Source organism: Amphiprion ocellaris, chromosome 12, assembly GCF_022539595.1.
Source record: "Amphiprion ocellaris isolate individual 3 ecotype Okinawa chromosome 12, ASM2253959v1, whole genome shotgun sequence".
NCBI classification, from domain to species: Eukaryota; Metazoa; Chordata; class Actinopteri; family Pomacentridae; genus Amphiprion; species Amphiprion ocellaris.
Genome location: NC_072777.1, coordinates 14,018,945 through 14,036,671, shown reverse-complemented (window position 1 = coordinate 14,036,671; position 17,727 = coordinate 14,018,945). Strand labels below are relative to the sequence as shown.

The following is a 17,727-nucleotide window of genomic DNA, read 5'->3' as shown; positions in this document are numbered from 1 at the left end:
ATAAATTCTGGCTACATCAAGAATTACAGCTGTAAAAAGCACATTTAACACAATTAATCACAATGACTAAAACAGAAGTGTAAATTACAAGACAATAAATAATAATAAAACTTTACTGCACAATAACAAAATGAAATCAGTGTGTCAGGCTCTACATGGGTCGACTGCCTATGAGAAGAGGTGGGTCCTCAGCAGCGACTTAAAGGTTTCTGAGGTCTGAGCAGTTCTTACATGAATAGGCAAACCGTTTCAGAGATTAGACGCTGAGCTGTCTCTACTTTTTGTGCCTGGATCTCAGAGCATCCAAGAGCATCTGGTCGGTTCATCTTACTGCTCTAACTGGGGTATAATGATGCAAGAGTTCTGTTTAATTTCATAGTGCCAACTCATGTAAAACCTTTAAAACAAACAACAAGCAAAGTGTTGTCTGACAGAGCCATTAATATAGCTTTTGGCTCCTAATCCCGTTAAGACAGTAAACAGTTTTTAATGAAAAATAGAAAAGCAGCAACAAATAGTAAAGCCAACGGTCAATGTCCAGGTCTTGTTTAACAATAATTGGGTGAAAAGTGAGTGATAATGTTTAAATATTGGCCAAATAAAAGGTATGAAACTGATGAAAATATACAAAAGGAAGTAAATTGTCATAGTTACCCTCACACATAGCTCCCCTGGATGAGTACTACTCCATTACAGTCTCACTAATTTCTCTCACTGAGTAGAGGTCTGTGGCTGTCAGCAGAAACAGAGTGGATCGTGTGAGGAATAAACAAAAAGGAATTTGAAAAACACCGCAGCTTGTCAAACTACATGCCTTCATCTTCCAGGGAGGCAGTGCCAAGCACAAAAAGTAGATGTCATTGTTTCAAAGAGAGCTTTTGCCCTCCTTTTTCTCTCCTTGTTTTTTCCACACTCCCTTTTCTTATTCAGTTGATGGACTTTGGTCCAAAGTAAACAAAGGCTCTTTAGCACCCTCAGACAGTTCCATGTGCTGAATTATTGACTGGGTTTTTCAAAGAGGCAATGCATAGCTTTGTTTCTCACGGCAGGGAGAGGAGCAAGGGGAAGAGTGTCTCATGGTTTTTCATGTGGAAATGTAAAAACCCATTTCTGTCCTCTCTCCCTGCCTGTGAGCAGGGGATCACTGCGCTGTCAGATTATGGCTCTCTGGATGGCTGCATGTATTTTTGGGATGGATTTAAAGGTCAACCTCATGCACAACAGTTTGCTTGTGTTATTTTTATCCCCTAGCAATACACAGCATCAACCAATTTCTAATTTATGACTGTGGGGCATCACTCATGCTTTGGAGCTAATACTAGACACATCAAGCCATGGTCGGGGAGGTTTTCCACATCCCATGCTGTATGCAGCTTTACAGCAGCTCTACACTGTACCAAAGCTCATTTACCTGATATTTCTGTTCAGCATTGTAGACATTATGCGGAGGCATGCTTAATCCCTTCATCTGCGTTTCATCTCTCAGTTGATTTGTGCATAAATATTACTGCAAACTATGATAGGCATTTTCATGGTATTTCACATACACAAAAGAATCTTTTTGTAAGAAGAGCTATTTAGCATGAATTTGCTTTTTATTTCGAGACTTGTTTATAGAGGGGCTGCAGGCACATTTCGTTACCTTTAGACGCAGCCAGGCTAGTTGTTTCCACTCTTTATGCTCAGTTACAGACATCTAGGAGGGTGATATTGGTCTTTTCTTTTAGCTGTCAGCAAAAGATGGAAAATGGAGTTCTTAAAATGTTGAAATATTACTTTAACTTGGTTAGCAATGATTTTTTGATGTTATATTGCATATCCCATATCCTCATATAGTATAGTACCAGCTATTCTACATATAGAGAATTAATGGACATGATAGCATAAATGCTGTATGAGAAACTTTTCATTCCGCTAAAGGATACATACTGAGCATTGGAAGCTTCATTCTAAAAACATCAATATCAGCCTTCCTTTCATCTTCCAGTTTTGTTATTCTGACCTCATGTTTCCATATTTTATCTTTCACATTCTGTTGCTAGTACCCACATTGATTTTTCAACCAAATATTTCCAACACAGCAGTCCTAACATGTTGGTTTAAGCCAAGCTATGATTGGTATATTAAGTCTCCCACCAGTATTAGAACTGTGTCAAGTCCTCATTATGATCATGTGTAGTGTACAACAGAATTAAGAACAACCCTGTGTATTATCACATGAAATTTTCAGTTATGCAACATCGTACGACCTTACAGTTCAACAGTACAGTGTTTGCTCTTATGTACAAATAAACACTAACTAGTTTATATGAAGTATATTAAAAATACAGGCCCCACACTAGGGACCAAGTAAATACCCTCAAGGTGTTCTGTTGGATTCAAGTAAGGTGGCACACTTGGGTAGGTCATAGTTTTCACTTTTTTCTTCTTTAGAAACTGTGATTTGGGCATTGTGTTTTAGGTGGTTGTCATGTTGGAATACCTCTCCTCTGCAAAGACTCTGCAGATAAGGAGTCATCTTGGCAGCCAGTATTTTGGTACATCCACAGAAATTCACGGTGCAATCTATAAAAGCCATTTCTCCAACACTTTTGCTCTCATGCAGCCCCATATCATCACATTCCCACATCTGTGCTTCACTGCTAGGACTCCGCATTCACTGTGGTAGTTCTGACTAGGTTCATGACAAATGCACTGGACTCCTTCTGAGCCAAACATGTGTCCTGGTCTCACTTGACCAAAGAATTTGCTCTCAATATCCATCAGGCTTCTTTTCATGTTCTTTACCAGTTAAGTTTAGTCTTGCAGTTTTGTACAAAACAGGAAGCAAGGGTGTTGTTCTTGGATGCCATCAGTTGAGGTTGACTTGAGCTGACTTAGCTGTTGCAGAAACTGATTTCCAAGTCTAAAGTACTTCAAGTTAGACTTTCCAGACCTAGACTGTGAAAGCAGTGCGTTGTACTTGGCGTCATTTTAGGACAGCCACTCCAGCACTAACTAGCGGTACTATGGTTTGTGCTATACCTCTTACTGCTGTTAAGTAACAAGTATGTACTCCTGCTGTGTACTGCATAACAGCTAATATGTTTGTGCTTTGTCTTTTCTCTATGTTATAGGTGATCTATGCACTGAACACAAAAAATGATGAACATGAGGCAGCCATCGCCACTCTGAAGGAGGCGCATGAAGAGGAGGTGCAGCAGATTCTTTCTGAGACCAGAGAGAAGATACTGCAGGTTTATACTCTACTGCTATATTTATTGTCAAAATGTCTCACATTCTCACTTTTAGATTTGAAGGTGATATGTATGGTATGATAGCAAATTCTCTCAGTTTGATGTTGGTGAGAAATTAAAAGAAAAAAAACATCCTGAATTTGGATATACAGTCTATTTTAAATGCTATAAGCATACTGGATATCATCACTGTTTGGTTCCTTAACATTTAGACTTGAGAGATGCAGAAACTTGAAGGAAAGAGAGGCAACAACTTTGTAGCTGTAGTCTAAATAAGTGAGGTAATCAATCTCTGCTTGCTCAGAGGAATGAGAAAATACACGTCATGACTTCTGGGATGATTGACAGCTCATGAGTTAGAAATAGACTTTTCTGGTTAAATTCATGAAACAGTGGAGAGAAGCTTTGCTTTTAATTTGATACCAGTAGAATCAAGCTTTGTTTCCTTATAGACTATTGATTTAAGATGGGGTTTAAACCGCTGACAGGACTGTAATATTAGAAGACTCACAGCAGTCAAGAGTCATATTTCGGTCATTCAGTCATGATGAGACAGTATCACTGTACATCTTACAGTCATCTATAGCGAAACTAAATCTGGAGCTATGCACTCTCAGATGGCAGCTGATCCACTGTAGAGCTCAGACCACTTTCAAAATGAATTTATCAATATTTAATCAGCTGAATATTAATTATTCAAGTCTGTATGTCATCTCTCCTAATGAAAAGGACTTGCTTCTCTGTGAGCCCTGTGACAAATCTCAGTCCGGTAAACTTACATTAACAGACATTTTCGCACTATAGCACACTACAGTCCCTCTCTGGAGGCCGTGTTTACTGGTGTGGTTTGAAGGCAATATAATTAATTTAAGCGAAGTAAATGCACCTACTTAATCTCCTCATTTTCACTTCAATTTGTTTAACATAATGAGGAAAATCAAAGCCAATTTGAAAGTCTGTGCATATCAGCCAATCAATTCAAAAATGCAATTTTAATTAAAGCTAAAATCCATGATGTTTGTTTACTATTACTAAGGAGACTGCTGTTTTATATACTTTCACTCCTCTTATTTATTTATTTATGACCTTTTTAGGCTTTATTATTTATGACAGTGGAGAGAGAGAGGAAGCATGGGGAGAAGAGTCGGGGAAGGACCTGTGGCAAATGGTCAAGGGTCGGACTCAAACCCATGATCGCTGCGTCGGGGACTATAGCCCCCGTTTATGGGTTGCCAGCGCAACCAGTTGAGCCACTGGGTCACCCCTCACTCCTCTTAATTTGACTGTTTGGGAGAATAGTATCTGTAGATGAAGTTTTGCAGAATTTGAAGGACTTTCACAAAAGGCTTTTTTAAATACATTTTCTACTTCTTTAATGTGCCACATCTGGCAACATTTCCACACTTCCAACTATGAAAACAACAAATTAGATAGACATAATATCGCTGACTGAAGCTTCCACATTCGTCCCAGTACAAGAGCAAGATCAGCGATGAGATGGACCTGAAGAGGCGGATCCAGTCTCTGGAGGAGTCCATGGAGCTCCATGAGAGGATGAAGAGGCAGGCACTGGCCGAGTTCGAGAGCTACCGCCAGAGAGTGGAGGACATGCAGCTCTGCACCGAGGCTCAGGTAGATGGAGGAATGATGTGGCGTCTGAGTGTGTCTGTGGGTAAGAGGCAGCTGGACCCTGCAGTCACAGCTGCAGGTAATCACTATTATGTTGTCTCTCTGTCTTGCTGTGAGGCTGGAGAGCCTTTTTGTCAACACCACCTCCTTCACATTGTTGTGTAGTTATCAGGCCTCTTTTTAGATCTCCTGCAGCTGCAATAGAAGCTACATATGTGCATTTTCTTTAGCTGGATCTTAAGTAAGATTTTCATCAATATTGGTTCATGTTGGCCACACTGCAAAAACTCAAAATCGTACCAAGTCTATTTGTCTCATTTTTAGTCAAAATGTCTCATCCCACTCGATTTAAGATAAATTCACTTAAGTGACATTTCAGCAAGATGGAGGGACTTGTTTTAAGACAATGCATCTTAAATATCTTAAGTCAAACAATCTTGAAATTATCTTGTTTTGAGTTGTATTTTACAAGAAAACTCAAAACAAGTTTAATACATCTCAAATTAGGAGGTTACATGAAAGCAAAAATCTATTTTTGAGTGAAAAACTGCTATTTTTTTTAGCACGTCTGGGTTATTTTAATACACCTAAGCTTGACACATAAAATATAGCTTAAAATAAGTTTTCCCAGCTAATTTTAAGATCTCAATATTCAAAATATCATCTTATTTCAAGAAATCTTACCAAGCCATTTTTCACTTGTTCTATTGGCAGATTTTCACTTATTTCAAGGTAAAACATTCCTTGAAATAAGTTTTTTTTCTTGTTTTGAGAGGAGCATTTTTTCCAGTGCATCATTAGCCCCAAGGATGGTGGTATTAAACCTAAAGGTGTTATTTGGTAGCTATTTGTTAACAACACCACAAGAAAAAAGCTTGATTTATGTAAATGTTGTCTTATGTACTCTAGCAGTGTAGTTACTAGAGGAAACTTCACTACATGAATATGAAATGGTACGGTTTATTGAGCATTTGGTGCAGACTCAGACTCCATGGTTTCTCTTACTGAAGCTGCAGCAGATCCTGGCAGAACACTCTGCAGGAGAGTATCTGAGCCAGACCCGGGAAGGAGGCCTGAGTCCTCTTGAAGGGAGAGCTGGGCTGATGATATGTGTCTGGAAGGCGAGCTAGAGGGAGAATGAAGAAAAGCGTTTTTAAATAAGTTTAGGCCGGATAGAGGGTAATAGAAAGTACTGATTGGATGAATTGGGTGAGAAGAAGGGGTGGGAGGATAAAGGAGAGGCTGGACCAAGGACAGAAAAGCTCAGATTCATTACCAAACTACAGTAAACTTGTAGTTACTGTAGCTGGTTAACGACTATTCATGAACCAGCCCAAACAGATGAAACCTTCACAGAACTTTCAGTGCTTGCTCTCAGCAGGTTTTAGAATAATGCTATACCAGCTTCCTGTGTGATCTTAGGTGTTCAAATCCCAGAAGATACCTGTGTCTGTAACTGCAATTAAGTAGAGGGAACAATGGTTGATTCCATTATAACATAACTACACCCACCATTATTACGTAGTGGCTATTTCCACAGACCTCTTGACATAGTTACTCTGCCAATGAACATGGTGGAGTTATGTGACGATCGGCGTGTTTCTCTGTTAATTTGTGAATCTGTCTGTGTGCAACATTACTCAAAAATGGACTAATGGATTTGGATGAAATTTTCAGGGAAAGTCAGAAATGACACAAAGACCAAGTGATTAGATTTTGGCAGTGATGTGGCTTATAGTGTGGCTCCATGAATTTGTTAAAGATTTCTGTATCATTGTGAGATAGCAGCACGGTGTCACTGTAGTTATGACAAGTGAATGCTATGTCAGCTGCCTGCTGACGATCACAGGATAGCGATCCTACTATAAATCCACCACTACAGACTTATCGGAAATGATAGAAGGAACATTTGATTAAATTATGGGGATGTTTCCGAGTCCAGTGAATTCCTGCCGAACGCTACATATTTATGTCATGAGATTCTGTATCCGTACATAACGTACACATGCATAACACACGCCTGTGCTCAGCGCAAGGCCAGGGAATGAACAGCCTTGTCTGAGTACTGCGCTCTCTGAGTGCTTTCCTTGTTATAGTTGGAATAAGTAAAGATTGCATATACTTCTTGGACAAATGCATTAACTTTTCAACATGTGCCTGGACTGCATGTCAATACAAATAATGCATTCACACTTCGATATCCAATAGCCGTCCTCTCTGCCCAGGATGTATGAAGGGACTGAATGTAAATTAGTTTCTGCACCAGTTCTGTGTGTATTGTTTTCTTCAGGGGAAGTAGCTAAATCTAAATACTGAAGTTATATAACAGCACACAACTCGAAATCTGTGTATATTGCGGTTTAACATTGTTAACAATAGCAACAATATTTTAACGTGATTCCACCTCATGAGATTTAAGTTCTCACTGACAGGGATGAAAGATGAATTGGCTATAACAAACTTTTGTTATTTGTGGTAGGTGGCAGAGGAGTGCTGCTCTTAGTTTTTTTGGTGTAAACTGTCTCTGTATCATTATTTATCAATACCAATAGTTGAAGAACGGTTAGATATATAGGTTTGTATACATAAAGTGTGTGCAGCTCTGTGATACAAAGCTACAAAGGGAGGAATGAAACACAGTTGGGTGCACGTACGTATGATTTTGAGTGACACTCAGAGAAAGAACATGTAGCCCCACAGAGGCTCAAGTAAATTTATATGTTTGTTGTCCTCAAAGTGCAGTAACTGATGATGTTATTTCTGATTCTTTCTGACCTTGATGAATCAAAGAAAGTCCTGAACTGAAGTAGCTGTCAATCACAGCTTTCACCTGCTCTGGCCTTGTGTGCCACTTCTGTACACTTTGAGTTTGTGTGATGGCACAATTTGCACTTAGTTGTTAGTACAAATCACTGTTTGTTTAATTATCTGCTGCCCTATTGAACGGAAGGTTTATTGCAGACTGCAGCCGAAATAAATTAAGGCATGAAAATGTTCCTGTGAATCTCGTCATTAGAAGTATTCATCTTGTGCTTCACTTTTCATTAAACTGTGTTTTTTGTGATCAGCAACTGATCAGCGTTGAATAATGATAATATGTAACAAAATGATTGAAAAAAACTGCTAATGATAGCATTCTGCATCAATACAGTGCTTAATGATCAGATGGTTTTTGTTTAGTCTGCTTGCTAGTTCTCAGTGCTAATTTAGAGAAATCCAGAAGGTCAGAATCCCCCAAGCCAATATATCACCACTGGACTTGGATCTTTAAAAAGTCACCCGCTGTGGAAGATGTCTACAACCCATAAATCAATCCCCCTGTTAGCTCAGTCTTTCATTCCTGTCTTCTTTGGCAGCACACACAGCGTGTGGTGTCCATGTCGAGGGAGGTGGAGGAGATGCGACGGTCCTTTGAGGAGAAGCTGCGTACATTCAGCCAGGCTCAGGCCCAGTTTGAACAGGAGAAGAAAGTTGCTCTGGAAGAGCTGAAGGGCCAGCACAGACAAGAGATCCAGGAGCTCCTTCGCAGCCACCAGAGCCAAAATGCAAACTACAGTAAAGACCAGGAGAAACTGGGACAGCTTCATAAAGCCGAGGTAACACACAAACTGCTTGCAAAGTAGAGCAGCTCCTCACAACCAAGGCAACAAACTAAACCACAACAGGGAGGACCAAAAGAAAGTGGGACAGCAGTGATTACTAAGTTATCAATGTGTCAACATATATTATGCACAATCTAGGTTGTCATTGTAATGCTTAGTGATTATTTAGATCAATTGTTCATTCTACCAAGTTTGAATTCTCTTTAATAATTTGAGCTTTTGTGCTATAGGTGGACTCTCTGACGGAGCGGGTGGAGGAGCTCAAACAGGACAAGAAGAGACTGGTGGAGGAGTACGAGGCCAAACTGAGCAAGGTACATAGTGGCATCTGTACATGACATTTGATGCTTTCACATATTATAAACTACTTTGGGCATTATTTTTTTTCTTGACTATTTATGGGGCCTGTGATCTGCAGATTTGTTTACAGCAATAGTACTTGTGTTGAAAATTTTAGCACAGTTGCATTACGGCGAAAAAAGTTTTCAAACCTCTCAAAATGCAGATCCAGTTTTCATTGAAAAAAATGTCCATGGTTGAGCCACAGTGACAGGCAGTTTTACATCTGCTTGTTTGTCCCCAGGCTCAGGCTTTTTATGAACGTGAGCTGGAGGCCATGAAGAGAACCCAGCAGCTGACCGCCGACAACCTGCTGGCATGGAAACGCACCGAGGCCGAGCTGCGGCGGGAGTTTCAGAGTCAGGAGGCGGCGCTCCAGAAAACCCTCGGAAAACTGAGGGCTGAGCTGGCCAGGGTAACAGATGAGGCTCGGGAAAACCGGGAGAAGTCCCACAAGCTACAGGCATCACTTACTGCTGCAGAGAGCTCCGTCAAGGTGAGTGTAAACCCCAACCGCTGATCCACAAGGATGCTCTTGCCATAATCGAACTATAAACACTGGACAGGACAGGGATTGTGGAATGATTGAAGATCCTGAACAGTCTTTTTATGATGGCCCATGTTTCGATGTAGTTTTTATTGATGGACTGCAAAAATTTACCTCTATAATAGAGGGTAAAACAGGTATAAAAATAAAATGATATATGGGATGAAGTTAGATAAAATGGCCACCACTTTACATGGATAGTTACTTTGGAAATTAAATTGCAACAAGCAGATGATCAGTAAACTGTTCATCCTCAGCCTGAACTTTTTAATGTCCAACTCTTTTCAGACATTAAAGCTGTTATTGTTAGTATTTTTATATCACCAATGGAGCAAATAATTCTGTTTAATGTGAACAGGTCTGCCCACATTTCCCTCTATCAGGAGTAATTTCAGTTCACTGTTTTGGTTTTATGGCCTTCACCTTTTCTGTTTTGGTTCAGTTCCAGTTGTCCCACCTGTGCTGTTTCAAGCTAAAATAGACAGCTATGCTAAGCTAAGTCTGCAAAAAGGTGGAAAACATAGTGGAGCATTTAGCAGCTAAAGTCAGATATTTCCCTCAGGAGGTGGTGGAACCTAAAGGAGAGTGAGAGTTACATTCATCAGGTGGACAGAAACTTGCACCAAATCAATGCTTGCTGTGCTGCCTGTGTACTGAATGTGCAAATACAAGCTGGCAGTCATTATGATGATCAGTAGCAAGTCACTTTATTCAGTGTAACTCAGAGAAGGAGCAGATCAGAAAGAAGGAAACTAATGAAGATCCTAGTGATCAAAACATCTTTCATGTGTGCTCTATACTTAAAAACAATTCATTTGAAGCCCTTCAGTGTTGTGCTTTCCCATAACCTACCTGCATACTGAATACAAATGAAGCCGCACCATGCAGTTCACAAGTCATTTGACGTCATTGGTCAAAAATTTCTTAATAATTTTTCAGCATGTTGTAGTTCAACTGTTTTGAGAGGAAACTAGACTCCTGCACCTCTTCTTGACTCCACATTCAAGGTTTAGAAAATCTAGCTCCTCAGGGACTTTGTCCAATCACAGGTTTTTTACAAGAGGGATGTTCCTATTGGCTAGTTTACAAATCCGTATCTTGGAAAGTCTGAGAATATAATTCTGGACAAGTTGCTATTCTAGCCTTTCAACATCCGCTTACACTGCAAATCAACCAACAAAGGAAGATGGATTTATCAAAGAGGGCATCTGACAATAAACCCAATAAACATGTGTCAGTAGTGGTGAAGCTCTTCAGAGATGGAAAGAACTTCGCAATTGCATCAACCTCAGGTCTTACTGCGAGCTTGTAGCTCCTCTCCTGGACACCTCTGCAGTTCTCATCCTGTCTGCTCACTTAAGCGTAACCAGATATCCATCCTCGGGTCACGGTGACCCACTGTTACCCAGCCACACCCTAGTATCTACACTATATTGCCAAAAGTATTCATTCACCCATCCAAATAATCAGAACCAGGTGTTCCAATCACTTCCATGGCCACAGGTGTATAAAATCAAGCACCTAGGCATGCAGACTGCTTTTACAAAAATTTGTGAAAGAATGGGTCGCTCTCAGCTGTCTGCAGAGTCAATCGCTACAGACCTTCAAACTTCATGTGGCCTTCAGATTAGCTCGAGAACAGTGCTTCAGCAGAGAGCTTCATGGAATGGGTTTCCATGGCCGAGCAGCTGCATCCAAGCCATACATCACCAAGTTAATGCAAAGCGTGGGATGCAGTGGTGTAAAGCACGCCGCCACTGGACTCTAGAGCAGTGGAGACGCGTTCTCTGGAGTCACGAATCATGCTTCTCCATCTGGCAATCTGATGGACGAGTCTGGGTTTGGTGGTTGCCAGGAGAACCATACTTGTTGGACTGCATTGTGCCAAGTGTAAAGTTTGGTGGAGGGGGGATTATGGTGTGGGGTTGTTTTTCAGGAGCTGGGCTTGGCTCCTTAGTTCCAGTGAAAGGAACTCTGAATGCTTCAGCATACCAAGACATTTTGGACAATTCCATGCTCCCAACTTTGTGGGAACAGTTTGGAACTGGCCCCTTCCTCTTCCAACATGACTGTGCACCAGTGCACAAAGCAAGGTCCATAAAGACATGGATGACAGAGTCTGGTGTGGATGAACTTGAGTCCTGACCTCAACACGATAAAACACCTTTGGGATGAATTAGAGCGGAGACTGAGAGCCAGACCTTCTCATCCAACATCAGTGTGTGACCTCACAAATGTGCTTCTGGAAGAATGGTGAAAAATTCCCATAAACACACTCCTAAACCTTGTGGACAGCCTTCCCAGAAGAGTTGAAGCTGTTATAGCTGCAAAGGGTGGACCGAGGTCATATTGAACCCTATGGATTAGGAATAGGATGTCACTTACATTCATATGCAAGTCAAGGCAGGTGAGCGAATACTTTTGGCAATATAGTGTATATCCATTGCACTCCTTAACTCAAAAGTTAAGGTAGTGTCTGTAACAAACAAGAGGTGATTTTGCAGACATTCAATCTGTAGGAATAGAACTCAAGCATTGGCCTCAGGTCTAAAACTGTTGGCTCCTACGGCTGCTGCTATCTCAAAATTCTTTACAGGCCCACAATATTTCAAAGAAAACAGGACAGATATACTTATAGAACTGACACTATATAACAGCTCCAGCATCACGGTCTTGATAGGGACGATTGAAATGAGTAACTAGGGCTTCTTGCAAAGATTACTATAACATCGCAGGAGGAAGGCAGCTTCTCCTGCAGCTTTAAGTACAATTTGGACCAATTACACAGGCCCCTATGTGCACAGTTCTACTGCATACCACTGCCTTGCAACTCACCCAACAAAATTTATATTTGGTATGATATCAACAAGCGCAGTACTGTTTATTTCCCAAGTAGATTATTTTTTAAGTTCTACTTTTTGTGTTCTGTAAGGTCTTTGGAGCAAACTCACATGATTATGTCCACCGTTGAAGATAAAATTGACACATGCTCCAGGGGAATTGGTTAAGTAGGTCTGTTTTGTTGTTTTGACTCGCTCTGAAGTTTGTGTGAAATTATTGCTGATTGCACAGAAGACAGGAAGAGGTCTCTCCTACTCAGAGTTACTCAGAGTATGATCAAGGTCAGCAGTGGCTGTGGTGTGCCTGAAGTTAATAATTTCATTAGTTATCAAAGCAATTAACTGTAACCCAGATAAAGAAGCAACAACAAAACGGAGAGCTTGAAACCAACTTCACTTGACAGCTTTTCTCATTTGATGCAAGATATAAAACGCAAAACAGACATCAGAGGATGGAAACAAGTTGATCCTTTGCTCTTTTAGTCTTTTGTATGCCACAGAGCTGATATGTTGTGTGTTTGTAAAATGTAATATCACAACAATCTCCTAATAACTGCCTCAGTCTATGAACATATCTCTTAATCCCTCAGCTCCTGCTGTGAGTTCATTGTTGCAAGATAACAGATTTTAATTTAGCCTTAGCAAGTGCACAGCAGACATTTTAATCTTTGGTTTGATTGACATCTTGCTTCGTGGTAGTAGCAGGGATGTTTTTAAACTTTTCACAAAATTTATTTTGACTCTGGAAAATTAAAATGTGGCACCAAATCAAGATGTTTCCAAGTCTCAGGATGCATAATTAGTGTACCAGCGTAGTTCATGGGCGCAAATAGTTGCATCAAATATCAACTTAACAGCAGCGTAAAGCACTTGTGGTTGATGTCAGGATGCTACAGCTTCTTGCTTCAATGTTCTCTGTCATCCTCTTTTGGCTTATGATTTATTCGGCAAATCTTCAGAGAAATGCAAGCAAATGATCGCTTGGAGTAACCCAGACAGATGTAATTAACGGCTGACTGTTCACAAGCTTCCGTAGGAATATGCATGCCAAAACTTACAAATTATCCCCCCAGTGAAATCCTCCGCTGAAACTGTGGTAAATTGCTACTGTCACTGTCTTTGGACTAAACGTTTCATTCTCAGGTGATGCTTATCTGGACTAGTTGGTGGACGGTTTGAAAAAGATAAAACAATAAATCATCTAAATTACAGTTTTCAGGACCTTTTAAATGTAAATGATGAGGCAGGATTAAGCCAGGTCCAATAAGGATGATTGACAGAGGTAAATCTTTGCACGAGAGTATGTGTGATTCTGTCAGAGTTTAATTGTGATGAGGGGTGAATCAGATGTAATGACTAAATGTCCACATAGATAAATCAACAGAGATACAACTAATTAAGCCGTTTTTACCATCCTATGCTACCCTAATTCACGCAGATGTACACTATGCTTGTGGGAAAACCCATTAACAGTTTACCACACAAAAATGTATCTTACTAATAAGCATAGTCTGCGTTGCCATTCAGGCTCTATGGTTGTACATAAGCTATTAAAACATGTAGACGAACATGTAGATAAAACACACAGTAGTATTGGATAATAAGCTCCTTACGTGTCTGGACACTGTATTTCAGTGAGTCATGCCACATACTGTATACCTAAAATAATCAGCAGTATTTGATTATAAATTATATGATTCTGCTTTTTCATTTGACATAAAACCTAAATGTGCCCACATCATTGCTGCAATGTTTGGTTTTGCAGCGAAATCTGTGTTAATATCAACACTCTCATCAAAATGCAGTCGAATATTGAAATTATGATCCCTCTCTGGTCATTGATTAACCAATAAAAACTCATCTGTGTGTATCAGAGCTACATAATAAATATTTTTTTATGAAAATAATCCCTTCCCAGCCTAAAATGCATCCTTCAGAATGGGCAGATCTATAAAGTAAATAACCCTCAACAAAGACCTTCACAGTGCGTTTCTCAGTGTGTACTTAAAATAATCAGTAGTGTGTATTAATCCACAGCTGAAAATAGTCCTCAAAAAATATGCTTTTTTTATTTTGCAGTCCACTGAATAAGATTTGTTTCTAGTCCACTGGAGACTGCATTCCATATATGTTCTGTACCACAGAGCATGTGCAATATTGGCCTAGGTTGCATAGTCAGAGTGGACTAAATTCTGAAATTAAATCACATGGACTCTCACAAACTCACAAAAGCGGAGAGTATAACACTGACCTAATTCAAAAAATGAGTACAGAAAGAGGTAGCAATTGAGTGGACGTAAGACAGACGTGTTCTATGAAGGCATCAGCCTGTCAACCTTAAGACTTATTACAATCTAAATAGGCCAGTTATAATCAAATGTACCCCTGTGCAGCTGCCATGAACTGGAAAAGTAGCTACAGAGACCAAAAAGATTTTGGTACCAGGCTGTCAACATGCTAATTTCTGTCTTGGAGTTGTACATTTTAACATGGGACTCTATGAATAATTATTTGCTTTTGGAGTCAGCCTCAAGTGGCCATTTGAGGAACTGCAGTTTCTGACTGCAATTCTGATTTCATTTTTCAACCCTGGATATTTAGCGGCTTGGTAGAAACAAATAAGCTTGAGGTAGAGAACCACAGATATTGAGTATTGAGCAACAAGTTAACACAATACTGGCTTTCATCTTTTCATAAAGACTGGATTCAAGGTGTGTAATGCTACCTGTTTGGATCCAAGCACAGAGAACAGACCTTAGAAGAGATTGTGGGTTATTATTTCCCGCTTAGCACATTTACAGCACTGAAAAGGAACCCACTGCCAGGATAGGTAGCAAATTGGCCTCACTAAACAAGCCAGAGACAGCAGCTTTCAGCTAAGCTAATACTTAAAGGAGGACTCACTAAAGTGTAGCAGGACTGAAGAGCAGAAAATGTGTGTTGGCACTTCCAAGATTCAGCACCCAAATCCTGGAACAACAAGGTGTGCGCTGTATAGTGAGGTTGGCGGGTGAGACAAATCATCAAGTGCTTGGGAAAAGCCCAGTTAAGCAAGAAGTTATGAGAAACATATTGGACACCACCAGGCATATCCTTTAACCTTCAAAATATCATTTTGCAGATGACTGGACAAAAGTTCCACGCTTTCCCAAAATGTCTTCAGCTTTCGGCCATAGATACTGACATACTGATACAGACACAAACAAACATGCCTCACTTCTGTCAGGCGTCCTCACTGGACTTGAATCCTGCATTTCCACTTAACCAGCTCCATGTCTAACCCCTTCCTAACCCAATTCTTCATTTAACCCTTGAGCCAAGAGTTTTTCCTAAAACGGCTCTGTGAAGAAATGAGGTCTCCACTAAATGTCCCAGTTTCCCAACAGCTGTCACTTTTACTTAACTTTAACTGGACCCTCATACCAACATTATAGTATTAACCTTAATCATGCCATTAACCTGCCCTACCAACAGATTACCCTACCCGACTTTCAACCTTCCTCCCAAAGTGAGTCTGAGACTGCAACCCTTTAAATGGCCCTTTGAAGAAGTGGGATACAAAAAAAACTCTTGAGGTCTAACATTGAAAACATTCCTCACAAAGATTTGCAGGATGGATAAAACATTCTCTTTTACCCTTGTGGATTTCTTATCTGAACCTAGTGGACACACAGTGCAACTACCCTCTATGGCTCATCAGGGAAATCAGCATATACACCCTCTCACACACACTCTAGCTCACTCACACACATCAAGTCTAATTTGCATGATTCCTTGGTGGTTATCATCATACTGAGGTTTCATTGTCTTAGCCATAGCAGCAGTAATTAAGTTTGAGGCAGGCTGTTTGATGGGATTGAAAGATGTGAAATTGCCTCTCATGAGTTCTTACAGAGTGCTAAATCACATAGCTACTGTACTCTCACTGGGTGAATGTGTGTGTGTGTGTGTGTCCTCATCAAATCTCTCCCTGAAGTCTAGTTCTAATTAATTGAGCAGCAGTCAGCATTTACATTCTTGATCTCCAGTATTAAGAATATGCTGCCAATATTTTATACTATGTAAGTTGGACACACTAGCCGTGGAAATCTGAGATTCCTGGAAGCTTTTTAGCTAAATGTATCGGTTAAGATTCAGATGTTTCCTTTATTTCAGTAGCTGTATACTTTATATTGTATATTTCTCAGACATAAACTATACTTTTTTCCTACTTCTTTTAATGTGCCTCTTAAAGTCTCTTAATTGCTACCCTTTTTTTTTTTTAAATGAATGACTATTCATAGTTAACTTTTGGATGTCCCCATTCTCATAGCTCTACTACAGAAGAGTATCCATCATGACTCATAAGCCTGTCACAATCATGAAATATTAGTTGATGATTAACTGACTCTTTGACTCTTTCTGTTCATTTTTGTGCCTCTATTAGTTATAAATGTGTGGTATTACTACTTTTGATCACCACTTTTTTTGCTGCAAATACAGCAGATTGAATCCTCCATGTTATTGGGCTCTCCTCATTTAATTTGGCTTAAAACCAAAATGTGTCCACATTGGGCTTAAAGGTTTGACTTTGCAATTATATCCATGATGTTAATGTCAACAGAGGCTCAGTGAAATGCGGTCAGATGAATATTGAAATAAATGTCCCTCTCTGGTCATTGATTTAACCCATAAAGCTCATTTCTTTGTATAAAAATTATATGAGTATTTTTCATGAAAACAATCCCTTCCTATCTTTAAATGCCTTAGCTGTAAGTCCAAAGTGTTGCCTCCCTTGCAATGTGCAGATCTGTGCACTTCCCATCTCTCTCCACCCACTCTTTCCCACTCACTGCAGCTCAGCACACCAGCTCACCTGCAACTACTCTCAAACAGTGTAAAAATAATCTACACCACACTATGGCAAATTGTAGTATTGCAGTCATTCAATCATTCATGTTCGAATCAGAAACAGATGCTGAAGAACAGTAGTGACACAAAAAGCTCCACCCTGCAACACACTAGAATTGGTTCTTTAGGTTTGTTGCATATGAAACTCCGGGAGTCTAAATCTGAGTTTTTAACTGTCATAAATCAGTACACTGCAATACTTGAAGGTGGAAATGTTGTTGACTACTTATTTTGTTTGTGATATGTCCACTAGCATATAAGAAATATTATTTGGACTTGTTAACAACGTAATAGAAACTGATTTAAGAGCCTTGAGATGACCAGTTGGTGCCATTACACCACAGTAGTAGAAGGGGGTGTAAATGGTGGAAAACCATGTGAAAATGGTAATTAGAATATGACATTTCTGGTTTTATTTTAACTGAGTCTGACCATTATAGTAATATTTCCACTACCATTCAAAAGCTTGGGGTCACCCAGACAATTTCGTGTTTTCCATGAAAAGTCACTTCTATTCATGTGCCAACATAACTGCACAAGGGTTTCCTAATCATCAATTAACCTTTCAACACCATTAGCTAACACAATGTAGCATTAGAACACAGGAGTGATGGTTGCTGGAAATGTTCCTCTGTACCTCTATG

At 39.9% G+C, this 17,727-nt stretch overlaps 1 protein-coding gene across 2 annotated transcripts in view; it reads left to right on the top strand.

Annotated features, from left to right (window-relative positions):
• The window catches only part of fam184ab (family with sequence similarity 184 member Ab), a 213,266-nt gene that overhangs the window by 75,099 nt on the left and 120,440 nt on the right, over positions 1-17,727 (top strand). For both annotated transcript variants that reach the window (XM_055016016.1, XM_055016017.1), the window contains exons 2-6: positions 3,117-3,236; positions 4,710-4,868; positions 8,222-8,461; positions 8,698-8,781; positions 9,051-9,302. In XM_055016016.1, coding sequence (XP_054871991.1) covers positions 3,117-3,236; positions 4,710-4,868; positions 8,222-8,461; positions 8,698-8,781; positions 9,051-9,302 — 855 coding nt within the window. The remainder of the gene's footprint in view (positions 1-3,116; positions 3,237-4,709; positions 4,869-8,221; positions 8,462-8,697; positions 8,782-9,050; positions 9,303-17,727) is intronic.